The sequence below is a fragment of the Lissotriton helveticus genome, chromosome 2_1 (assembly GCF_964261635.1).
Source record: "Lissotriton helveticus chromosome 2_1, aLisHel1.1, whole genome shotgun sequence".
In the NCBI taxonomy this organism is placed as follows: Eukaryota; Metazoa; Chordata; class Amphibia; order Caudata; family Salamandridae; genus Lissotriton; species Lissotriton helveticus.
In genome coordinates, this window is record NC_136059.1 from 1,146,265,815 (window position 1) to 1,146,292,927 (window position 27,113).

The 27,113-nt window shown below is 43.4% G+C and overlaps 1 protein-coding gene across 3 annotated transcripts in view; it reads right to left on the reverse strand.

Annotated features, from left to right (window-relative positions):
- The window catches only part of RIGI (RNA sensor RIG-I), a 568,474-nt gene that overhangs the window by 123,964 nt on the left and 417,397 nt on the right, over window positions 1-27,113 (reverse strand). For all 3 annotated transcript variants that reach the window (XR_013607126.1, XR_013607125.1, XM_078675991.1), the window contains exon 17: window positions 24,710-24,861. Coding sequence is in view for 1 of the 3 variants with exons in the window: in XM_078675991.1 (XP_078532117.1) it covers window positions 24,710-24,861 (152 nt within the window). In the remaining 2 variants the exon portion in view is untranslated. The remainder of the gene's footprint in view (window positions 1-24,709; window positions 24,862-27,113) is intronic.

Below are 27,113 nucleotides of genomic sequence, written 5' to 3' on the forward strand. Positions count from 1 at the left end.
AGTAATCCTTATAATAGTGAAAAATGTATGTGTTTGTCACTACTAGGACATGCACAACCTATCAGTATATGTCCTGCCTTTTACTTACACAGCCCCCCTGCCATGTGGCCTACCTTAGGGGTCACTTATGTGTAATTAAAGGGGAGTTTGAGGCTTGGCAAGTAGTTTGCCAAGCCGAAGTGGTAGTAAACTGCACACAAAGGCCCTGCAATGGCAGGTCTAAGACAGGTTTGAAAGGATACCTTTGTGTGCCGCAGGCCCACTAGGAGCATTTAGTTTACAGGGTCTGGGTATAGGGTATACCACTTTACATAGGACTTACAACTAAACTAAATACGCCAATTGTATAAATATCAATTTTACCATGTTCAGGGGAGATGCACATGCACGTTAGCACTGGTCAGCATTGGTAAAGTGCTCAGAGGTCTAAAGCCAACAAAAGGAATCAGCAAAAAACAGAAGAGCACCCTTAGGATGACAAGTCTAATAAGGAGAAAAACATCACCAGAGAACTATGCCAGAAAACGGACACAAAGCCTGTTTTATTGCCCAGGTAAACTGACAGGTGGCATGGGCTTTTACTAAGCAGATTTCTGAATAGGAGAGTTTATTTGGCAAAACCCACATATGTCTATGAATCAAGTTGAATGTTGAAATCTACTGAAAACATTAAGGGAAAATGATAGTTGGTGCTTATACATAGGATGAGATGCGTGCACATCAGCATTTCAACGTTCACTAAACTGCAGGCTATCCAGACCCAGGAAAAAGCTTTTTCTTAATCACAGAGGCACTAATCACAGTTTCAGGTATAAATGCAATTTCCTCGATCATTACAGAGAGGAACATTTCCTATACAAGGCATGTTAAGTGGAATCATCAGTTCTCTTCATGTCCATCCATGATTCAAGTTATGTCTAGAAATGCTAAGTTCACATTGCAACTGAAAATGGAGGGGCAGATTTATCGATCTTTCATGTAGCCCAATGCAGCAAGCCACCTTGCTGTGCTGCATGAAAGCAAAAGTGCAGGAATATGCTGTATTTAACATTAGACTACGCATTCCTAACTTTCCCCAGCACTGCTGCACTTTTGGCTGCCTAGCGCCAACGCAGGCAACGTTGCGTTGTGTTGCAAGGGTGCCTGCAATATAGGTAGGATTGTTTTTGTGTAGGATGGTACTCCTTCCTGCACCAAAACAATCCTGAGAGGAATTTTCCTCTTTCTATGTGTGCTGCAAAATGTAGCACACATAGAAAGAGGAAATAGGAGAAGAAATAGAGATATTTCTCCTTGTTTCGCCTCATCTGGGGAAGCATTGCATTTTGGTGCATTCCCAGGTCTACCACTAATGGTAAATCTGAGAGCGCCCATTTTTGGACAATATTTGTTGATACTGTCTCCTTTGCACTGTTCTGTTTTTTAATTAGGGGATGTGTTCGGCTGAGGAATAAAAGTTTGTGTATTGAGGACACATCATCCTATTTTAAATTCACCACATTTGTTTATGTTGCACTGAGTCTTTTTCACTAATTTCACAACCATCAAAGTTTAGCTATCAAAGGGCGGTTCGTAGACAACTGTGGACCAAATCCAAGACCATCAACTAACTGTGTGGCATCTAGTCTCTATGATCAAGGGACGAGCCTATTTACACTTTGGATAGCCAGATGATATGACTGATCAGTAAGTCTTCTTTTGATGGTAATCCACTTCCGGATGGTTTGTATTTTGTCAACCAGTTTCTGAATAGATTTGGTGTCTGTGCACTGTTTCGTGTTTTTTTTGCCAAATTGGTAGTTGTTCCCTGCCTAGAGGCTGTCCTGCGGTGACCTGGGTACCCTTAGACTTGAAAGTCTTCAATGACAGCCCAGCCAGATTAGCTGGCCCTCAGACCCCCTGTGTTCTTTTGTGTTGTTCAAATCTGAGAACGCGCCAAAATCCATGGGTGGATGTATGTAAACACCCATGCTCCACCCATGGAACGCCTCCTTGGGGCAGAGTGTGTCGAATTTCGCTGCCTGGCATTACCCTAGATTTGTCAAGCCGTGCAGGGCCACGCAAGGTGGTCTTGTGTGACTTGATACATCTCACTTAAGTGTTGCGTCACACTTGTATCTCCTTCTGTGGTGCAAGGATGGCAGAAAACCTTGATAAATATGTCCCATAGTTTGTATCAGTGAAAATTTGTAACCTTAGTTTCCAACCTTGCTTCAGTTATTGACATCATTACTGTTCACATTTGACAAAAGCAACCTCCTTTTGGTATGTTATGTGTTTTGTAAAGCATACTATCACCGGCAAGGGGACACTGGCGCTGAGCAGGTGTGTGAGCCTAGCCTTGCTGAATTCAAGAAATGAGGAGAGGGCGATTCCACACTTTGGGAACAATATAAGAGAACACCCGTCCTGCTAATCTGGTTCCGTGTATGTGTTGGATGTGTGCCAACTGAAGTCCTGCTAAGTGTAGGTGGCTGGGCGGTTGGTGGAGATGCAACTATTAAGGTAGGTGGAGCCTGGGTTGTGTAGTACCTTGAATGTGTGTGTGAGGAGTTTCAATTGAGTGCATTTGTGGATTGGGAGCCAGTGAAGCTGTTGTGGTGTGATATGAGTTCTGTGTGTGAGGTTGAGGATGAGTCTGAATACCGAGTTCTGGATGATTTGTAGTCTTCTAGTGAGTTCCATGGTGATCCCTGCATAGAGTGTTCCCATAGTCCAACTTGCTGGTGACTACGGCATTGGTAAACGTTTTTCTGGAGTTGCTTGGGAGCCATTTGAATACCTTCCTCAGCATTTTCAGGGTGTGGAGGCAGGATGCAGTGGCAGTATTGACTTGGGTGGTCATGTCCACTTTGTTTCCAATGAATATACCTAGTTCCTGGCGTGGGTTATGGGTTTGGGTCCAAGTTCGTCGGGCCACCTGTTGTGAGTCCCATGGTGATGTGTTCTTGCCAAAAATCATTACTTTTGTCTTGTCTGTGTTGAGCTTGAGACAGTTGGCTATCATCCACTTAACGACTCCGTTCGGAGTGTGTGAACTTGTTTCTTGTATGGGGGGCTGTCTTATCGAAGGGGGAGAGTATGAGTTGCATGTTTCTGTGCAGGAGAGCATGTTGATGTTGTGTGCACAGATGATGTTGGCCAGAGGGATCATGTATGCATTGAATAGGGTGGGGCTGAGCGATGAAACTTGAGGAACTCCACAGATGAGTTTGCAGGCCTCTGTGGAGATAGGTGCCAGACTGACAGCTTCTGTTTTATCCGTTAAGAAAGAGAAAATCCAGTGGAGAGCAGGTCCTTGGATGCCAATCCCGTGCAGGTCTGATGAGGATCGGTTGTGAGTTGTGGATGGTGAATGATGAGGATGAGCTGTGAAATTGTGTCAAATGCTGCAGAGTTTTCCAGAAGAATGAGGTCTGCCATGACTCCTTTGTCAAAGATCATTCAGATGGCATCAGTGGAGGCCATCAGTGCTGTTCCTGTACTGTGGTTGGGACTGATCCAGACAGCAAGGTGCAGAGGTAGTCAGTGAGGCATAGGTTGATTAGTGTATCTAAGACCTTTGCAGGGTACTGTAGGAAGGATATGAGTTTGTAGTTGGAAACTGTGGCTGGATCAGTGGATGGCTTCTTGAGCAGGGGCATGATGGTGGCATGATTCCAAGTGTTTGGGAATAAAGCTTAGTCGATGGAGGCATTGAAATTGGATGTTAGTGCTATGCTAATTGGTTAAAAGTCCTTAGGTAAAGGCATGGTGGGGGCAAGGTTCAGAGGGTCTTCATGGCAACAGCAATTTTGATGATGGTGAAAGCTGGCCATGAGGTCAGGGTTCATTCATCTGCAGTGATGGGAAGTTTTTTATGTGTGTGTTTTATAGAGCGCAAACTTGACCCGTTAGGGTGTCAGAGCGCCTTACAGAATCATAGGGAAGTTGAGTTGCAAAGGTGATGAGGTCCAGTTGAGGGTCGAATTTGCTGTGTATGGAGGTGATTTATTTTACAGAAGAATTCAGAGAGCTAGTTGCAAATGTCTTGTGAGGGAGTGATGTTGCTGAAGGAGGTAGGTTGCTTGATGTTGCCTTTTGGCAAACACCAACTTCCCCACAGGACCCTGATCAGTGCATCACATAGATTATAAACATAAGAAGTGATGCTAGATTTGCAAGTGTATGAGTGTATCTCATATGACATTTGTGGCACTAAAAAGTCAAATGGAAAAATAACTACTTCAATGCTATCTCAGCTGGAGATGCCCGGCCTCACAGACTGTTAATAATGTACAACAAAGCACATAATAATGTTTCTTAAAATGCTGTATTTGAAAAATGTAGATTGCAGAAACATGCTATATAACTTGTGTGCGAACTCCTCTGAAGTTGTGTTTTCCTTTTGTAGTTAATTATTTTAAAGGTGTCCTGTTTAACCATTTTGCCACAGGGCTAATTCCCCCGCGGCGCTGGGGGGACGGGGGCCTAGGTGCTTGTGACGAGCTTGGCTCGTCACGCTGCACGGTGGCGCTGTGCTAATGACGAGCTAAGCATGTCATGACCACTCACATTTCCGTGGAATGCTCAGCACAGCAGGGGAATTATTCCCACGTGTGAGCGTCATGGCATGAGCATGGAAGGTGTTAAAGCAATGGGATGGGAATTCGCTTTTGAAGCAATACCATTTGATTACTTCAGTTCTGAATGTTTTGTCACCGTCTCCAGTGTTGATGTCAAAATTACAGACACTGGCAGATTCTGCCCCCCCCCCTGCAAACACCATATTTGCACTTACATTTGGCTGTATGCTGGGGAGATAAATAGACATAGAACTGCAGAGCTCCTGATACAAGAGAAAATCACTGCTCAGGTGTTCTAATTATAAACTAGTAGTAGGAGGTCGGCATGACAGGTGCTCTTCTCTCATCAAACACTCAGGTGAGATCTAGTGCCCAGATTTACAAAGACGTTGCATCTGGTTTGTGTTACTTTTTTTTAAAAACAAACCTGACGCAAAGTATTGGGTTGATATTTACAATCCACCTTAAATCTCGATTTGTTTTGGATTGTGACCAGAAGTAACTCAAGGTAGCATTACTTTGGGTAAAGAGGGAGTTCCATGGACGGTACATGGGTGTTCCTAAGCCCCCACACATGGGTTTTGACACAAATCCCTATCTAGAAAGAACTGTAGACAGGGCTTTGTGCCAAATTCCTGTGCCTCCTTGAGGCAGCCCTAACGAAGAGAGAAGTTTTTTATTTCTCCTTGTTTTGGCCCTCTACAGGTTATTGTATTTCTATCTTGGACCCTAATTCGATATTCCTAATTTATGCCCTTATATGGTTATAATACATAATATCCTTATAAAGGCATAAGAATCACATCCATATTTAGTCGTAGCCTATGTTGTTTAATGTTTAATGTTTACAGATTTATAGAGCACATGGCTGCCCGTGAGCATCCCAGCGCTAGAGAGAGAAGAAGAAGGTGAGAGGGAAGTGAGTTAGGGAAACAGCCATATCTTTAAAAGTTTGCGAAAGGAGAGCAGGTTCGGTTGAGTCCGGATGTCCAGTGGGAGAGTGTTCCACAACCTGGAGGCATTGTAGGAAAAGAGACGACCGCCTGAGCGGACTCTCTTAATTCTAGGTACTGAAGTGAGGTGAAGGTGAGATGATCGAAGAACTCTATTGGTTGTGTGGGGGATAATATGCTCCTTCAATATCGGGGGAGCCTTTTTGTGCAAAATTTTGTGTACAGTGCACAGGGCTTTAAAATGCACTCTTTGTTGAATCAGGAACCAATGGAGGGCTTTGAGAGAAGGTTTAGCTGAACAGTGGTTACGCGTGCCTGTAAGGAGACGGGCTGCTGTGTTTTGTACAACCTGGAGTTGCGAAATCACTTTTTTGGGGGCTCCAAGGTACAAGGCGTTTCCATAGTCCAGGCGGGACAAAATTAGACCTTGAATCAGACGTTTTTGAGATTGAGGGGGCAGCAGTGGTAGAATTTTCCTAGAGGATCGCAGGAGACCAAAGCAAGTGCCCACTGTTTTTCGGGCTTGGGCAGAGAAAGTGAGGCCTTCGTCCAACCAAATCCCCAGACTCTTAATTTCAGTCTTGGGGATTGGAGGGGGGCCCATACAAGGGGGCCATAAGGACTCAGGACGGTAGTGGGAGGGGTTGCCCAGAATCATGATCTCCGTTTTTCCACTGTTTAATTTCAAATGGGATCTATCCATCCATTTGGAGATTTCTCCTAGACAGGTGTAGAGGTCAGGGGAGAGGGGGTTTTGCTGACTAAGAGATACTACCATCTGGGTGTCATCTGCATAGGTAAGGAGTTTGATTCCTGATGCAGTGACAATCTTCTCCCGGGGGGACATATAAACATTAAAAAGGGTTGGGCTCAATGACGAGCCCTGGGGAACCCCGCAGTGTATAGGAATACTTTTGGAAATGAAATTCCCGTCTACCACCTGGAAGGACCGGTCGCTCAGAAAGGAGGTAAGCCAGGACAGAGGGAACCCTGAGATTCCCATATCCTTGAGCCTGTGAATCAGTGTGGAATGGTTCACGGTATCGAAGGCCGCGCTGAGGTCCAGGAGGATCACTGCCACTGACCCTCCTTCGTCCAGAATCTTTCTTGCTTCTTCGACCACAGCAACCATTATGGTCTCTGTACTTTGACCCGGTCTGAAACCCGTCTGGGAAGATTGGAGTAGACGAGGGGTCTCCAAACCGGTCCTGGAGGGCCGGATCCATGGCAGATTTTTTGGATATCCCCATTGAGATACATGTAGTTATTTTAAAAATCTGGCATGGATCCGGCCCTCCAGGACCGGTTTGGAGACCCCTGGAGTAGACCATTGGACTCCAGGTAGTCGGAGATCTGACGATTAATTATCTTTTCAGCAATTTTGCTGACTCCTGGCAACAGAGAAATTGGGCGAAAATTGTTTAAATCTAGTGGGTCAAGATTGGGTTTCTTGATTAGAGCTTTAACAATTGCCTTCTTCCAACTAGGTGGCACCACACCATGTGAGAGGGAGGTGTTGATCAAGTGGGTTAAGTAGGGCAAGATGGTCGGAGTTACCAGTTTTAAAATATTTAAAGGAGCAGGGTCCGTAGGGGATCCGCTTTTGATTGATTGTAATACGGATAGAAGTTTGTCAGGGGTTGCATGAGCAAACTGGTTTAGTATGGGCGTATAAACATGGGAGGGGAGTTCCAGAGGGTCAGAAGGGTCAAGAGTCAAAGTGTCGAAGTGCTGGGGGGGGGGGGAGCTGGGAGACAGATAAGGATTTTTTTTATTTTGGCATCGAAAAAATCAGCTAGTTCGTTACAATGACTAGTCGAGGGGTCCACAGGCGGAGGAGGGTTAGGGAGTTGTAAAAGTTTTTTTACTATTTTAAAAGTCTCCCTGGACGAATTAGCGGATAGCCTGATCTTTTCATCAAAATACGTAGACTGTGCAGTTTTGAAAGTTTTTTTATAAAAAAGCATCGTGCGTTTATAATCTAACTTTTTTAAAGGGTCGAAGTCCTTCCTCCACGCCCTTTCAGATTTTTTACATAGCTTCCTTTGGAGGCGTACTTCTGGGGTGAACCAGGGTGAAGACTTTTTACTTCTAGGTTTGCATGTGGATTTTTTAGGTAGGGTAATGTCCAGAGTTTTCCCTATCCATGAAGTAAACTCAGAATCAGCTGTTATTGGATCAGGGACACACAATGGAAGGGAGCACTCCAGGTTGTGCTTCCATATTTCTGGGTCCAGTTTTGCTATGCAGTCCACATTAAGCAAGGCTACCTCCCCGGACTCCTAGAAAGTACAACGAGTTCTCTAAACAAACCAAACCTCCAGCAACCTGGGAAATCCCCACGGCTTTTGTTTTGATTCGTCCTAGAACTCCTGTGAGCACTGTAAGAACGGCCAGTTCTTAGTGACATCTTTATTGACATCTTTATTGACGTCTTATGTCCAACCTTATGTCAAACCCGGCACCTTTCAGGTATAAATATACCAACGTTGCCTTAAGCAAACACACAGTGGTGGTTTTGGAGCAGAGCGGCTATCTACTTGCCCGAGGGCCCAGCTGATGCGAGAGCCCACGGACGCCGCCCCTCCCTTTTGACGCACTGAGAGAGACGCTGTCTTTTCTCCTGCAGAGAAATCCAGCTCCGGTGTTCTCAGCCGCCCTCGCGGGTTGCTGGGATATTGAGTCCTGAGAGAGAGATACCAGGCCTCCTGCTTTCTATTACCCAGGTACGGAGCTAACTAAACCCTTAAAGAGAATTCTTGATTGATTCAGATTCTTTGCAAAACCAACTTAACTTAAACTGCTACTTACTTACTCCTTCCCACGTATTAGCTTAGGTCAGGTACACCGGGGTAGGCGTATTTAGAAGCACCAGTTGAGTACGTTAGTCAATGTATATATGTATGTATATATTTTATCTATTTTAAAGTATCATATGGCTAAGAAACCATATCAATGCTTTTACAGTATTATTTCATAATACTCCTTTTACTGTACGCACTTTACTTTACTATGAGTATTGCAATTGTGGCAATTCATTTCTCTTGCATAAGAAAGAAGACTGCTCAATAAATAACACCTTTTATTGAAAACGTCCGTCTCTCTATTCTCTGCACTCTGGTGAAACTAAGTACGCACGATTGACTGAGTGAAATAGCTGTCTATTGTTTTCACACGACTCTAGAGATACACTCTTATTCTGAGGGAGCAAAGTTGTCATGTTTTATGGTTGTCAGAAGCTAATCCCTTCTTGTCTATCCAGGGAGGTTACACTCCTCCTCGTTTATTCGAGAAAGTTTCTAGTGACCTCTGAGCTAGCTGGCAAACCTTAAGTCTAATATAGTCAGTAGAGACCTAGATGACCTCAGTCCTACGTCTACACTGCTGCTTATATTATTCCAATGCGCATAGCCTATTGGGAATATAGGAACTACACTACATGGCGCCCAACGTTTGCTAAGGCGATAAATCTAACACAAGACGTTAGAGTAACTCAGTCGTGCTTTTTCACACAGACCCTTTTCCCGGAAAAACTCCAATAGACGTCTGGAGTGGTTAAAAGGTTAAAATCCGCCGGAACGTAGTAGGAAGAGATTCCTATGTATAAGTTTTTGGTTTAGTCAACGTTGAACGATACAGTGTTCCAAAATATTGTGCACCTAATCTTTGTTTCCTTGAAACTTGATCTGCAACAAAAACCTTTCTGTTAGTAAAAATGACGGAAAGTGAAGACGAAAGCGAGGAAGCTAGAATAGCAGCTGAACTCCTAGAGGATGACACAAGTCTCCAACAGAATGACCCGAATGCTATACTCATTCCGGTCAACATAAGAAAAACTAAAACTCTTAAACTTATAGAAAATGGACTGACATCACGAGGTGGTACAGTCATATTCGTAGTAGAGGCCCATGAATATCGCAGACAGAAGTATCCTATTCATGGATAAACTTTCCAGCAGCAAACGCTGTAACACACGAATTCCACTATTACAAAATAGAGGAACCTCCGGATGAATACACTCCTTTCGAGGATGTTGAAATCCCATTAAATTACCAAGAGCACCTGCTCTGGTTTAAAGGCGCCCTAAAACATCAAAATCACATCACCAGGCTCGGTCCACTAGGTAGACCAGGAGCAACGTGGCCGGTTCTAGCCAGCTACACACCACATCCAAACATTGATAAAATGTCAAACAAAGAACTCTTAGTTAAAATAAAAGAATTAACAAAGGCATATAGAGAGTTAGTTCAATTGGCAACGGAGGATATAACTTACCTCCAGAAATTGAAAGAAACAGATATAGCAGAACAACCATTTGAACTTGCCAGAATCATAGAAAAATCCTATGAAGAACTAGGAAGAGATAGTTTGGGTGGGAAACCAATAAAACCCCAACTAACTGAAAATCCTGAAAAAACATTTATTAAAAATAATCTAAACACTCCAAAAAAGAGTTGGGATGGTAATAAACAATCCACTCCCAAAGAAAAAAGATTCCAGTCCAGAGGAAGGTCTCCTCAACGAAGAGAAAGATCTCCTGACCGAGGAAACAAGTCTCCCCAGAGGGAGCCCTCTGAGAAAAGATACAACCTTAGAAATAGGGATAATCTGAAAAAACCTGATAGATATCAAGATATTGATACACGGCCCTCGATCGTTTCAGACTTCCTCGCAGAAATCGGAAAGAAGAGGACGGTCAGAACACAGTGAAGAGCACGTCAAGTCCAAAGACAAGGAACCTGCTCATCAAAGTAAAAAATTACAATTTCCAAGAAAGAAGGTAGCCAGTATTAAAATATTTAAACATGCCGAGGATACTGAGGACACAACTGAAAAACGGAGAGTGGGCCCAGACAATGCTAGACAGCGCAGCAGAAGTGACCATAGCTCGCAAGATCTTGATGAATCTTCTGGAGACAGTGGACACGAATGAATACATTCAGGTGGAAACTGCAGATACCAGAGTTAGCAAACTTCATAAAATATACGAAATACCACTGCGTATCGAGGGGGACAAGACCAGGAAAGTAAGGGGTCTCTCTTGGGATAACCTTTCGAAAGGCTATGACATCCTTTTAGCTGAGAAAGACTGGCCACCAGAGTTTGTCAGGGAGTGCCCTCATGGCGAAGAAATGATTATGCCTGCCTTCTCAAATCATATTGCAATTCATAAAAAATATACACTTGCAAGAAAATGGGCAGTAGCCCGAGCTCCTGCATTATATAAAAATCATGTAGGATGGGATGAGGACTCTCCGCCTCACAAAATCCAGTTAAAATGTTAACCAACTGCACAAAGGCAGTACCCAATTAAACAAGAAGCTAAAAAGCAAGTCAGGGAGATCTTAGATCAACTTGAATACCAGGGGGTGATTGAAACATGCACCTCACAAATGAACAATCCTTTGTTTCCTGTCTCCAAAGCAGACAATTCATATCGTCTAGTATTGGACTACAGACACCTTAACTCATGTTGCAAAACATTTGCAGTGCAAAACTCACACGGTGCAGAACTAATGAATAACATTGTGCGCAAAAAATACAAAACGACATTAGACATCTCTAATGGATTCTTTTGTCAAAACATTGCACCTGAAAGGAGGTATTTGACCGCTTTCTCAATAATGGGGTCACAAAAAATGTTTTGTCGACTCCCACAGGGATTCAAGAATAGCCCAGGATTATTCTCAGCAAGGGTAACAGAGTTCCTACAAATATATGATGATGAAGCATTATCGTATGTCGATGACATCTATCTCACAGATGATGACCTGGATACTCACTTGAAAAGAGTAAACACCATAATACTTGGGTTTGCAGCTGAGGGTTACAAATTCAACTTTAAAAAGTCAAGAATTGCCCATCTAACTGTCCTGTTTTTAGGATATGAATTATCAAGTGAAGGCAAAAGCCTAGCAGACAACTTCTTAGAGAAGTGCGCTGTACTCAAAGCACCAAAAACGCTGAAGAACTTACAATCAATACTAGGTTTCCTGAATTTCGGAAGAACATACATTCTAAATTATGCGGAGAGGGTTAAACCTCTCTATGAATTAATAAAACCTGATTTCAAACCAATCAATTGGACTCAGAAACACACAGAAATTTTGAGATCATTGCAAACAGACATGTTAGCTAAAACAAAATTACAAACTCGCGAAAACGTACGCAACCTTGTAATCCGAGTCATCCCAGGAAGATGCGGATTCACGTAAATGACCTCTAATGAGGGAGAAACTGTACCAATAGCTTACAAATCACATTTGTACACACAAGCTGAAATGAAATTCAGTTCAACTGAAAAAATTCTAACTGCAGTTCAGACTGCTGTAGCAAAAGAAAGAGCCCTAGCACAAGGTAAACGAATAATATTCGTAACACCAGTACCTGCCCTAGAAACGGTAACAAAAGCAAGCATTCCAAATGCTAAAGCACTACATCCCAGATGGATACAATGGGTTCAAGTTTAAAAATTTGTATAGCACACTACTCACCCAGAGGGACTCAAGGTGCTTGTGGGAGGGGGGGTACTTTACTTATCGAATATCCAAGTTTTTAGTTATTTTCTGAAGGAGAGGTGGTTCTGTGTAAGGCGGAGGTGGGGGGGGGGAGGGAATTCCAGGTCTTGGCCGCTAAGTAGGAGAAGGATCTTCCCCCCATGGTGGATCTTTGGATGCGTGGAATTGCGGCGCGGGCTTGATTGGACGATCGAAGTTGGCGGGTGTGGGTGTAGAAGGACAGGCGTGTGTTGAGGTATTCAGGTCCTAGGTTGTAGAGGGCTTTGTGTGCGTGGGTGAGGAGACGGAACGTTATTCTCTTGTTGACGGGGAGCCAGTGGAGGTCTTTCAGGTGACTGGAAATGTGAGCTTGGCGGGGGACGTCTAGGATGAGTCTGGCTGAGGCGTTTTGGATGCGTTGAAGTTTTTTCTGTAGTTTGGCTGTGGTTCCGGCGTAAAGGGTGTTTCCGTAGTCCAGTCGGCTTGTGACCAGTGCATGGGTGACCGTCTTTCTTGTTTTGGTGGGGATCCAACGGAAGATTTTTTTGAGCATACGTAGGATGTTGAAGCATGATGATGATACGGCGTTGACTTGTCTGGTCATCGAGAGGGAGGAGTCCAGGATGAAGCCCAGGTTACGTGCGTGATCCGTTGGTATGGGTGCAGTTCCCAGGGCCGGTGGCCACCATGAGTCATCCCAGGCGGAGGGGGATGATCCTAAAATGAGGACTTCCGTTTTGTCCGAGTTCAGTATTAAACGGCTGTTCTTCATCCACTCAGCTACTTCTTTCATCCCTTCGTGTAGGTTGGTTTTGGCGGTGTTTGGGTCTTTGGTGAGGGAGAGGATCAGCTGGGTGTCGTCTGTGTAGGAGATGATGTTGAGGTTGTGTTGGCGCGCGATGGATGCGAGGGGACTCATGTATACGTTGAAGAGGGTGGGACTGAGAGATGATCCTTGTGGTACGCCGCAGATGACTTCAGTGGCCTCTGATCTAAAAGGGGGAGGCGGACTCTCTGGGTTCTTCCGGCGAGGAACGAGATGATCCAGTCTAGTGCTTTTCCTTGTATTCCGATGTTGCTGAGGCGTTGTATAAGGGTGCTATGACAGACTGTGTCGAAGGCTGCGGAGAGGTCAAGTAGGATGAGGGCAGCTGTTTCTCCGTTGTCCAGTAGGGTTCGAATGTTGTCTGTTGCTGCGATGATGGCGGTCTCGGTGCTGTGTTTGGCTCAGAAGCCAGACTGTGAAGGGTCGAGGGATTTGTTGGATTCGAGGAAGGCGGCGAGCTGACTGTTGACGGCTTTCTCAATGACTTTGGCAGGGAATGGGAGGAGCGAAATGGGGCGGTAGTTCTTAAGTTCAGTGGGGTCTGCTGTGGGTTTCTTCAGGAGGGCGCTGAGTTCAGCATGTTTCCAACTTTCCGGGAAGGTAGCGGAGTTGAGGAAGCAGTTGATGACTTCTCGGAGATGGGGGGCGATAATGGAGTCTGCTTTGTTGAAAATGTGGTGGGGACATGGGTCGGTTGGCGATCCTGAGTGGATGGTGTTCATTAGGCGGATGGTGTCTTCAGTGGTGATTGGGTTCCAGGCGTAAAGGTTGTTGGAGGGGGGTTTTAGTTCGGAGGTGGGTCGGGTGGACTGGTCTCCAAAGCTGTTATGTATGTCAGCGATTTTGTTGTGGAAGAACGAGGCTAGAGAGTCGCATAGGTCTTGGGAGGGAGTGATGTCGTTGGTGCCGGCGGTAGGATTGGTAAACTCTTTGACGATGTTGAATAGTTCCTTGCTGTTGTGGGCGTTGATGTCGAGTCGATCCTTGAATGCTGATTTCTTGGTGGATCGGATCAGTTGGTGGTGTTTGCGGGTGGCGTTCTTGAAGGTGGCCAGGTTGTCAGTGGTAGGGTTTTTACGCCAGGCCTTTTCGAGGGTGCAACAGATCTTCTTGGATTTCTTAAGGTCATCATTGAACCAGGGGGCTTTTTTGCTGCCTTGCTTCATTTGGTGGTTTTTCAAGGGTGCTAATTCGTCCGCGCTGTGGGTGATCCATTGTGTGGGTTAAATCTCTTGCTGCAACAGACGTAGTATACGAATTTGATCCAAATTTAAAAACATAAGAATTTCTCCAATATGAATATGAATGTCCTCTGCCGACCGAAATCCTGCCTCTAGAACATTACGGCTGTATAATATATACAGACGGATCAGCACAACCCGCAGTTGGGGGTAAACAAGCTTACAGTGCTGCATGCGCGATTGTTGAAGGTCGTTGGCACAAAGGAAAATTTAGACCACTGGTCACTAAAACGCAGTCCCTAGGAGATTGTACAGCTCAGCGAGCTGAACTACTAGCATTTAAGATGGCGCTTGAAAATACCGATCGCGAATTCCCCACACTAATAGTGTGCGATTCATATTACTGCGTTCAGTCTTATAATGAATACTTGCAGAACTGGGTTCAAAACGGTTTCAAAGATGCAAAAGGTGGCACAATCAAGCATAAAACGCTTTGGGAACAGGTAGTTCTTTTACAGAAAGAACTACAAAAGACTCATGTGATACATACACTGAGTCATCAACGTGATGGCGTTCACATTACGGGGAATTCATTGGCTGATGAAGCCGCGAAGGGAGCTGTGCGAACGGCTTCCATAGCTGCTATCACCCGGTCAAAAACAAAAATAGACAGCGTCATAATGCAAGCTGTCAGTGCTTCAGTAAAAAATGAAAGAAAAACACTCCCGAAAGGCTTTCCAGTAAAGTACTCATACATAACTGATGCGAATAATGTTCCTTTTGCTCAAATCCCTGGAGTGGGGGATAGGGCAATTCCAAACATGGAACACAGGTTAGGACTAATTACAGCGGCACACGAAGGGATGGCTTCTGCACATGCTGGTGTTTCCGCCACAATATCATTATTAAAACAGAGATATTGGTGGCCGCGCTTGAGAATACAAACTAAGAACTATGTTCTAGAATGCGAAATATGCCAAAGAATGAAAGTATCAACAGTGAAACGACCAGCACAGACGCCCCTTTTAATCTCAGATAAACCATTAGCTTGTGTTTACCTGGACCACTGTGGTCCCTTACAAAGGGATGGCAACTATAAATATATCATGGTCGCAGTGGATTTCTGCACGAGATTCATTTGGATGTGGCCCCAGCGCTCGGCTGACGCCAGAACTGTTATAAAAGATTTGCGAGTCTTTATCGGCACATACGCAATTGGCATGCTACATTCTGCCCAGGGTCCTGCGTTTAGCTCTAGGGCTTACAAGGAGGCCATGACCAGCATGGGCATTGCATTGCGGTACTCTTGTCCCTTCCATCCTGAGGGAAATGCGGTAGTGGAAAGAAAAAACCGGGACATAAAGCAATCTATAACGGCGAGGGTATTAGGTTCGGGTGATGGGTGGGTCCAACATTTAACAAGTGTCCAACGTAGTCTTAATAATCTGTCAAGAAATTCTCTAAAAGGTTTCAGTCCGTACGAACTATTGTTCGGTACTAGAATGCATATTCAGGACCTTGATAGTCAGACTTCAGTGGTAGAAGAAAAATGCTTTGATATCAAAGATCGTTTGGCTGTTTTACAGGACTTAAATGAAACAAGAAAAGGCCTGAGCAACATAAAGTTAAAACAACAGCCAACAGCCACTGAAGATAAACCACCTGTCCCAGCAAGACCTGTCTGGATTCCAAAGATTGGGGATCTGGTCAGAGAGAAGATTGCGGTAAAGAAGGAATTTGGGCTTTCTTACAGAAAAGCAGTACCTGTCTTATCTGTCAGCGGAACAAGATCAGTTGTACTACCGCCCCTTGCTGGTAAAAAGGAGAACCGAGTTGTATCCATCGACCTGGTAAAAGCACAATCATGTGGCCAATAATAAGTAGTAGGCCCAGTGGACCCCCAAGAAATAGCAGAGTACCAAAATTTGCTACAATCCAAGAGGTTCAAACTGAGAGACTAATCACATTTGATAAACCTGCAGTGAATAAAAAAGAACTATGCAACAAAGCCTTGGAACTTATGCCTCTTGAAACCCAAATTGCAACAGTTCGTCAAGAAACACCAGTCTACAACGATGTAGCATCGGACTATACTAATGTCACAAAGAAAAATCCAAAAGCAAATGAAAATTCGGAAGCAATTCCAACAATTTACAGAACTGCATCTTTTCTGAAGATCCAAGCGAGCCTGAAGAAACACCAGCAACAAAAACTTTCAAAGACAAAGTAACTGAACTCTTTCATCAACTCAAAGAAACCTATCTGATTTCTCCATGGATTGAATTTTGGATTGTGTTAGGTGTACTTTTCCTCCTGCTTTGGCTCATCATGGTTCTTTGTTTGGGAAAATTCATTGAAGGAAAATACAATACAATGGACACAGCAAGTCAGAACATCAACTTGGTCCTAAAGACACACAAGTCATCTCACATCGAGAAAAGAGAACTATCATCAGTGAATGTCACAGCCAATCCAATACCCGGTGGGGTAGCATGGGACAAAACGGATTATGAAATCTATGGCCCGATTGAGCTCTTGAAATATCTACATCAGTTCAAGGTTTCATTAAGTGACTTTGTAAAACCAAGTACTTTCGCTGATGATTGGGACTTTGAAAGTATTAATGATATGATGTCAGATTTAGTTATGTCAGCAACATTTACAGAACATGATACTTACAGGGTTCATCAAATTATGAAGAAATGTATTGTTATAATCACTTTGGGCATCACTATTTGCATAAATCTGCTCAACCTAGAAATGTTTTTTAAATATAATCAATGGGAACATTGTGCAACTCCACCTAAAAGCAGCTCGTAAACATTTTGTGAGAAATTCCCATACTTCTCAGGGTTTAACATAAGTGATGCAGAAACGTTTTATTTCAAAATGTTAAATAAGACAGGCATGAAAACAATGCTGACAAATACTAAATTGATCTATTCTGAAACATTTTATAAAAAAATGATTACATTTGGTTTTGAATTCTCGGAAAAACAACATTGAAACAAAAACCATCTGGGGTACAAAAGAATGGCAGGTCCAAGGTCTAGAAGCATTATTTAGAGCCTGCATGATCCCAGAACAATTAATATTTTTGAATGACACCGTTCAGCAAACAACCTGTCTTGGCCTAGCCAAGATTAAAGACTTACACAAACCGTGTATTCCAAAACCCATACCTGATAGTAATAGCACTACAGACATGGAGATAGACGTATCCCATATTTTATACCAAAACAGAACACATCCTGATTGGAAAAAATGGTTGATCTGGTCCACAGACACAAATAACTGTCAAGATAGATTCCCGAACAAAATACAGGGTTCAAAATGACCAGGCCAGACCCAAGATACTCCCAGAGACAACATCCAGGGATAGTTACAACATACAGTGTAGGGAAACTATGCCTCGAATGGCTGCAAAAATCCACACTGGCTGAAATTAAGCAACACTTGACTTTACTTAAAGACGGTGCTGACTTGCGTGATTTCATAATGGGACCACGCAAACAGCGTCAAAAACGTTTCATAGCGGCAGGTATATACGCTGCGTACAACGAAGCTTGGAAAGTAATGCAAATTGAAACAGCAGAAAAAATACGAGAAATTGATGGTATTAATTTGAAAAAATCACTTTCTGTTGTGGACAATGGGTGAATGACTCTGTCCTCCAGAATATATTCACGGGATAGTATTGTATCATCTGCTATTGTTATAATAGAGCAGGACTTACTAATGTTACAACATGGTCAGTCCCAATTGCGTTCTATTGTACAGCTTGGCTGGACGTTGCAAAATCTGCGTTCAGGCTACGTGCCATGGCGTTTAATCAACGTAACGTCATTATTTTCTATCTTTAACCTTACTGATAAACAAATCAGTTTGGCACAAAAAGGAGCAGACTATACGATTCTGAGCATTGAAAAACTTGAGAGATTACCATTGACAATGTCAGAAAGACCAGTCTGTCATTCAATGGATAATACACGGAATAATTACAATTCCGATAACAACTTTCCAATTTAAATACTGCCCAGAGTATATACCAGCAGGCCAGTATGAAAGGTTGGGTAAGGGGTACATCAAGTCATCATGGAAATTACCTTATACACACACATGTTACAGTGAAAAGAAAAATAATGTATTTCTTAGTGGTAAAAATTGTAAACGATCACTAAGCGGTACACTCCTGTGTCATGGCATTAACTTGCATGGGGCCAGCGAGGGGTCTTCGAATAACCTTTCATGTCACCTGCATGGCACTCCTACAACAGAGATAGAGCCATTTTTTAGACGGCTTTCTAACGGGAGCTATATTCTAATAGTGGACCACAGCTGTTGTGGCATGGTGCCAGGAAGAGCCTATCTCGTCAGCGTTAGTTCCATGGTCACTTGCTGTATGCAAGTATTGTATCCAAACAGCACTCCAGATACGGAGGCGACAATTTGACCTTCTTTGAATATCTCTTCTATTCGAATTGATACTTTAAGCAGAATGAAGTCTGTTCTTTTACAGACAACTGTGCCCTTAACGTCATCAAAAGAAACGTATGATCTGCAAGTTGCAAGGACAACGGCAGAGATACATACCCTTTTATCAACAAATTGCCCCGTGTATTTCGCAGAAATGCTACGCCAAATCCTAAATATGTCAGATACCAGTGGCATCGCACATGTATTTAAGACAATTCTTTCGGGACTGTTAACACCCTTCGAAACAGTTCTGGGCATCTTTCCCAATTTTGTCCATTCTGTCTTTGGCTTCCTACCACTACTTTTGGGACTCGTAGCAGGAATTTTATTTTTGATCGTTCTGCTCCGATATGGCAAGCCAAGTCGCAGACAAGACTCCAGCAACGATGGAAGAAACGATCCTAGCTATACGCTATTGGGACCGCATAACTAAAGTCCTCGGATTAGCCCGGCTAAGAGATCTGAATATGACCTGGTTTCTTTCATTCAGACCTATCTGGCAGAATTGCATCTTACCTGTGCTTCGATGTATGCTATGCGGAGAAGAATGCGTGTTGGACGTCTGTCTTACACTACCATCAGCAGTACCAATGGATACAGATACTTTGCTAGGTCCAGTAACGACTCATGCATCGTGTTGTCCCCAGCGGCTACCCATTCTGATGACAGCATTCGTTGAAACTTCACCACTACGAGTATGTGACAGTGAAGTACGAGATGAGAGCAGCATCACCCAGGTATGACTTCTGTGAGCATTGCTGATCCTGAAATCGATGATAGCAATCATTCTCACGACTGCACTGTTGCGGCATTTTCAAACTTGGTCGAACTTTCACCTGATGTCGTAGACCAATTTTTTGCGAGTCTGTCTAAAATGATGTTCTCCACTGAACAGAAAGAATAACTTTTAACAAGCACACAGCGTTCCCTGAACTCTGAATTCGGCCTTCAGCTTTGATAAACAAAAGCTACTGAAAACATTTGGAATTATTTTTTCCCCTAAAAGCGAAATTATTTTTTTTCCACTTCCAAAATATTTACCTTTTTCTGGCACAGAGTACTCTGCTTAAAGTAGAACTATTCTTAGAGAACAGAGCTTCTATTTTAGGGACTCTAGAGACAATATTTTACCCGAGCCTCTAGCACATGTACAGCTTGTATTATTATGTGATGGAATGGTCTCGACCTTCTCTTCTGTATTAAGAGCCATTTCATGTGTAAATTTTCGCAATTCATTCAGCTGATATATATATGCATTTTTAACTGAATGATACCACTGCTTGAAAAGCGTACAGTACTAATACTCATTTTCGTGTATTTACCATATACCATTTCATATGCAAAATATGTATTTTGGGGTGGGTTGGAAAACACATGCACCTTTATATGTTTACTATTGCTTAGTTTTAGTAATGATGGACATTAGATCGTGAAGTGGGTATTGTATTTCTATCTAGGACCCTAATTCGATATTCCTAATGTATGCCCTTATATGGTTATAATACATAATATCCTTATAAAGGCATAAGAATCATATCCATATTTAGTCGTAGCCCATGCAGTCCACATTAAGCAAGGCTACCTCCCCGGACTCCTAGAAAGTACAACGCATTCTCTAAACAAACCAAACCTCCAGCAACCTGGGAAATCCCCATGGTTTTTGTTTTGATTCGTCCTAGAACTCCTCTGAGCACTGTAAGAACGGCCAGTTCTTAGTGACATCTCTATTGACGTCTTATGTCCAACCTTACGTCAAACCCGGCACCTTTCAGGTATAAATATACCAACGTTGCTTTAAGCAAACACACGGTGGTGGTTTTGGAGCAGAGCGGCTATCTACTTGCCCGAGAGCTCAGCTGATGCGAGAGCCCACGGACGCCGCCCCTCCCTTTTGACGCACTGAGAGAGACGCTGTCTTTTTTCCTGACGAGAAATCCAGCTCTGGTGTTCTCAGCCACCCTCGCGGGTTGCTGGGATATCGAGTCCTGAGAGAGAGATACCAGACCTCCTGCTTTCTATCACCCAGGTACGGAGCTAACTAAACCCTTAAAGAGAATTCTTGATTCAGATTCTTGGCAAAACCAACTTAACTTAAACTGCTACTTACTTACTCCTTCCCACGTATTAGGCTTAGGTCAGGTACACCGGGGTAGGCGTATTTAGAAGCACCAGTTGAGTACGTTAGTCAATGTATATATGTATGTATATATTTTATCTATTTTAAAGTATCATATGGCTAAGAAACCATATCAATGCTTTTACAGTATTATTTCATAATACTCCTTTTACTGTACGCACTTTACTTTACTATGAGTATTGCAATTGTGGCAATTCATTTCTCTTGCATAAGAAAGAAGACTGCTCAATAAATAACACCTTTTATTGAAAACGCCCGTCTCTCTATTCTCTGCACTCTGGTGAAACTAAGTACGCACGATTGACTGAGTGAAATAGCTGTCTATTGTTTTCACACGACTCTAGAGATACACTCTTATTCTGAGGGAGCAAAGTTGTCATGTTTTATGGTTGTCAGAAGCTAATCCCTTCTTGTCTATCCAGGGAGGTTAAACTCCTCCTCGTTTATTCGAGAAAGCTTCTTGTGACCTCTGAGCTAGCTGGCAAACCTTAAGTCTAATATAGTCAGTAGAGACCTAGATGACCTCAGTCCTACGTCTACACTGCTGCTTATATTATTCCAATGCGCAGAGCCTATTGGGAATATAGGAACTACACTACAAGGTCCGCTGTACACATACAAATAGGGAATCAATCAATCAGCAAATGTATAGTGCAGCACTGTCACCCCTAAGGGTATCTGGATGCTGAGGGTGTTGTGTCTCCATTTAAAAAGCCAGGTCTTGAGCTTCTTTCTATAGTCTGCCAGGGAGGGTGTAGTTCAGAGGTGGAGGGACAGGTCGTTCCAGATCTTGGCTGTAATGAAGGAGAAGGAGTGGCCCCGCTGCAACGGATGCAGGGGTGTGTGTGCGAGCACGAGTGAGGCCGAGCACAGGTGTCATGCCGGCAGGTGGAAGTTCATCGATGGTTGGCGTTTCTTGATCGTGTACAGCTTTGAAAGCGTGCATGAGGATCTTGAACTGGCATCTCTTCTGGATGGGAGCCAGTGGTTTTCTTAGGTGGGGTGATGCGGGTCCGTTTGGGGCAGTCCAGGAGGAGTCTGGCTGCACTGTAGGGATGTATGACATTACAACGCATGCTTTTACATCGCATGCCTTTACAATCCTGTTTTTACAACGCATGCCTTTACAACGCATAGTGCTTTGGGGCGCTGGATAGTGAATTGTTTAATTTACTATTCCAACTCCAGTCCCCGTGGATAGTAGGGAAGGTGTTGGATAGTACATTAAACCTATTCCCTATCCTAGAGCGCCCCCCAGTGCAATGCGTTGTAATGGTTTGCATTGTAAAAGTTGCGTCGTAAAGGCACTGCGTTGTAAAAGTTTCATTGTAAAGGATGTTTCCCGCACTGTACTGTATAGTCTGGAGTCTTTTGAGGAGCGGGGTGGAGAATCCGGTGTAGAAAGCATTGCCATAGTCAAGGCGGCTGTTGACTATGGCCTGCGTGACGTTCTTTCTGGCGCAAAGGTGTCTGCATTGGTACATGCCAGCCATAAGTGGGTAAGCATAGGGAGAGGGCAGAACAACCCCACATTATTGTAGATATGGTGCTGTTCTGCTCTATCATGTTGACACAACGCAGCATAACAACTTTATTGGCTGAGATGCATTGCATCATTTATTTGTACATTTGACCCTTAATGCCCACAATGCATTTGAGATGTTTATTTTGTTTATTATACCAATTAGTAGAGTGCCATAGAAACATTTTAGAAATCTGTGATGTTTGCAATCTGGCCCTATTTCGTTTAATGTTTATATCGGTTTTAATTGTAGAAGTGAAATGTAATCTGCAACTACAACTAAAATATTTTTGTCCTTAGTTTATAAAGTTTTCAACACCTTACCTTGACAGTAGTGTTTGAGTGTCATTGTGAGTCCATGGCTAATCCAATTTTTGGTGTGTACTGGAGTTAGAGTCAGAATCAGGTTAAGAACTTGTTCAGCATTGTTTCACTTTTTTGCCAGGTAAAATGTATGTGCAGAAAATACCCCCTGCATTCTAAGTTTTGCATCTGGGACGGGCTGCAGGATGCAATGTTAGTGTCCTATCTATCACTCTAAGATGCAAACTTGGAACGATGTGTTACTCCCACACCTAGTAAATAGTTAATTTCATGGTGTAGGTATTTACTGGGTGCAGTGTAGCCGCACCAAATACCAGATAACTCATAATGAGGCCCTGAGTGTTTAATTTCTGGCTAGATATGACAAAATATGTTAGGAGGGTCTTTCCCACAGAAATAGCTGTTTCACCTCAGCAGGCCCAAATCTGTGCAACCATGCTGGTGTGAGGTCATGGTTTCATATTTTCTTTTCACACTTTACAGCATTGATTGGATGCCAAACACATCAGGCATTGCGTCAGAGAGGTAGCATGCATGGTTCACAAATGGTTAACTCTGATCAGCAATATGGGGGAACCACACTTGCATTAGTGCCCTACCTTAGTTCTTTCGCTCACCCATTCCAGGGCCTGATGTAATATTATTCCTTTTTCAAAAATGGTGGCAAATCTCGCTCCACTTTTTGAAACTGGAATAGTATTTTGTGAACCAACCTATGTAGTAATAGGTCAGTCCACAAAAACTGAATAGCAGAAGGTCGCATAAACGACCTGCCCAATTAATATTCATTAGGCTGGTTACAATTTGAAACCCCCTATTGGTGGTGCCATGCAAACGACAGCAGAACACCATTCCTATGACTGCATTCCAAAACGGAAAACTGTTTTTTTTCAAAGCAGCCTGTGCTCCTTTAAGTTACCACTGCTGCTTTAAAAAAAAACAAAAAAACAGTTTGCTATTTTGAAAAGCTTCACAGTGAGCAGACAGTAGTCCCCTGGGCCCCTGCCTCCTCCACCCTGAAGCTGCCAACATGATTCAGAAAGGGGTAGTGGTCATAAGGGGATCATCCCCTTTGCAAATCAGTTACCAACCCAATTCGGGGGTCGGTAACTCATCGATGGTTTGCAACCGCAATTGCTGTCACAAACCATTGATACATTCCTTTCTAAAGGATGGACACCCCATATTTGCGATCAGGAAAAGATCGCAAAAGTTCTTTTACCAGTCAGAAAGCATTTTCCAACTCAGAAAATGACTTTTGTACAAAAAGAAAAGCCATTTTGCTATAGCTAAATTCTGTGATTTTGCAAATTTCAGGAACTGCGATCGCAAAAGGCCACCAGTTTCAAAAAAATGCTGCAGCGAGGTGACAGGACTTTTCCACCTTGGTCTTAATGATGTTATATTCAGATTGCAATTAGCGCTGGTATTGGCTCAACGGAGGTTTGCCATTTGCTGGATGGGTGAGCGGGCCCCCTCTTTTGTAAATTGGATGAGAGACATGGGGGAGTGGTGCTTGGCGGAGGAACTATACATGAAAGCCAGCCGCAGGGATGCAAGATTGGATGAGGACATAGCAACCTGGAGAGAACTATGTAGAGAATTGTTGAATTCAACAGGGACGAACAGTGACCAGACTGCCAAGACTGATGGTGACGATAGTATGTAAATGCTGGTGCCTGTGTCTCCCTAACCGTGTACGATGCTGTGTCTGCTGCTAAGCCATACAAAGTGTAAAGTGTATCTAGCTGTGCTATGGGTTCGGGACTCTAATGTGTGTAACATAAACAAGTCGATGAATATTGTCTCGAAGGATTCTGTATATGACTGCTCAGTTTGAGGTGAAAATGTACAAATAAAGTTTAAATAAATTGATGTTATATTCAGACATTGTCTAAGCCTCAAATCTTTTATGATCAGTCAGGTCAACAATTCTGCCATACGGGTGAATATCAAAGATTCAGAGCTGAGAAATCCCACTCACTTATTCACCCACTCTCATCCCTTTCACGTTTATTAAGTGAGTTTTTGTAGAATATTTCTCAGGGTAGTCTCCATGTTTCGATAATAAATCACTGAAAGAGCACATTAACCTGACCAGGCATGTTATATATACACATTTGTTTGTGAGGAACTCAATTATTTGATTTTGCATTGATGGCAAACCATTCTCATATTTATAATATTTTTACATTATATTTTCTAATTTCGAAAAGTAGTAAAATTACCATGTCTAAAAATTCCTTCTCCTTCATCAGCTGCAGTTCCTCCAGAGCTTTAGTCATCATAGTCTCATGATAAATATTAATTCTCTCCTTCTCCGCTTGATCTGGTTTACTTGTTACTAGGATGCACTTACTGTCTTTTGCGCGCCCACGACCTGCAAAGACAAATTGTACACCTTGTGACGGGAGCACAAAACAAGTACTGTGTACGTCTAGGAGTTCCGGTTGTTTTAGTCCTTCTGGTAAAGTCCAATATCAGATTATATCAAGTGCATGCGATATGTGTGCCACCATCTGAATTAAGTATTCATTTGCCCATCACATATACACAAGTGCATACTTTTCCTCAGTTCCAACTTATATCACCCCAAGATTTTTGGCGTGTTTCACAGAGCTTTATTTCTATGTAGCTGTATTTGTTTTAAGAATATTTCAGGATTCAGACTCAACAACTCACAGAAATATTTTGTAAATTCAGATCTCGTTTTCCAGTGTGCTACCACTCTTCAAGAACAGCATGTTCTTCTCCCTCACCTTTTCTTCCGGTCTAAGAGCTTCACGATACTGCTCCTCCCTGCAAGTGTTTGGTCCACACCTAGCATTTTATTTTTCAAAAATGTGAAACATTTGAGGAATGAGTGATCTGCTACCAAGCAGCTTCTGTGACTGTTTCCTGTGGTGCAGTGCATGGCTTCTAACAGTGCTCCTGATTATTGGCAACTTCATCTTGGAAGACAGAGTGAAGCCTTACTTTCTCCACACTGGTATGTGTGTCGTTTCGGAGTCATCAATCTTTCTTCCTCATTTAGGATGCAATTATCTCCTGCCCTGGTTGTAAGCTCAATCAGCATGTGAGTTAGATGCATGTGTAACAGTAGAAGATGGGGGAAAAGTGAATGTTGTGAGTGGAAGAGCATGTTTGAAGAGTGTGCCATTTTGAAGGGCCATGCCATTATTGTTAGGCCTGATTCATCCACTGCCTTCATCAATGCAGCAACTTTTGCTTCCCAAGTGCTCCCTCAGATTGAGCAGCTAAACCTCATCTCTGCCTGTGAACCCGTTCTTTGAGCATCACTAACACAGATTTTCAAGAACTAAACAGAACAGGGAGAGCCAATATACTCCCTTTCACGTTCTCACCTTGTTTTAGCAAGAAAGGAAGTGAAATCAACAACATTCATAAGGACTCCCCCCCCCCTCAATCCCTACACAAGATGCCGTCACCAATTTACCCTCTTTGGGTAACTTCGCAACAGTTTCCCTGTTGCAAACACAGAAGGCTATCATGACCTGTAGATCGGGAGCCCCCACGGACTCCTGCCCCCCGATTATCCTCCACCACCTCATCGAGGCCGTTAACCCTTCAATCAATACCATTGTCAATGAATCCCTCAGCTCAGGCATTGTCCCCGCTGAATGGAAGAAGGCCACTGTCAAGCCCCTAATGAAAAAACAAAACAAATCCCCGACAGACCTATCCAATATGCGCCCTATCTCCTTACTTCCGGCACTAGGCAAAATTACAGAGCAGCTAGTACACGAGGAGTTAAAAGCCTTTGTAGAAAACAATCATATCCTGCACCCACAGCAATCAGGTTTTCGCCCTGGCCATTCCACTGAAACTGCATTGATTGAGCTATCGGACACCATTAAGTTCCTGCAGGATGAGGGGAGACAAGCTGTACTCATCCTGCTCGACTTAACCGCAGCATTCGACACCATCTCACATGCCATCCTCATTAACAGAATGCGCGAGATCGGTGTAAGGGGTACTGCATTAACATGGATAACATCATTCCTATCCAACAGATCTCAAACCGTTTCACTAGGCCCCTTCCTCTCTGGCGAAAAACCCACTTCATCAGGTGTGCCCCAGGGATCCATACTCAGTCCACTCTTTTTTAATATCTATATGGCCCCCCTGCTCACACTAATTGAATCCCACGGTATCCTCGTAACATCTTATGCTGACGACACCCAGCTTATCGTCACCATAGATAAACAAGCATTAGAAATGCAATCGGGCTCGGATTTATTTGAGTTTGAGCTAATGGCATTGTAAATGCCAATGTCTTTTTGCCATGTGTTATGGAGTGTGTGCATGTGGTGTGTAGTGGAAGTATGTTTGTTGAATTGTAATTTTACCAATGGTGGCATGCTGTGCTTTATATGAATATGTTTAAAAGTAAAGTGTACCATACTGCGATTGCTTGGTGGAAAAGTGCACTGCCGGCTGGAGGTGTGTGTGCCTGGTGGAAGGGTGCACTGACGGCTGGTGGGTGTGTGCTTGGTAAAAGCGTGCACAGATGGATGATGGTTGTTGGTGTTTGTGCATGGTGAAAGCATTCATTGACGGCTGGGGGTGTGTTGTTGTGTGTGTTGTTTTCTGTGTGCTGGTGAGTGTGTG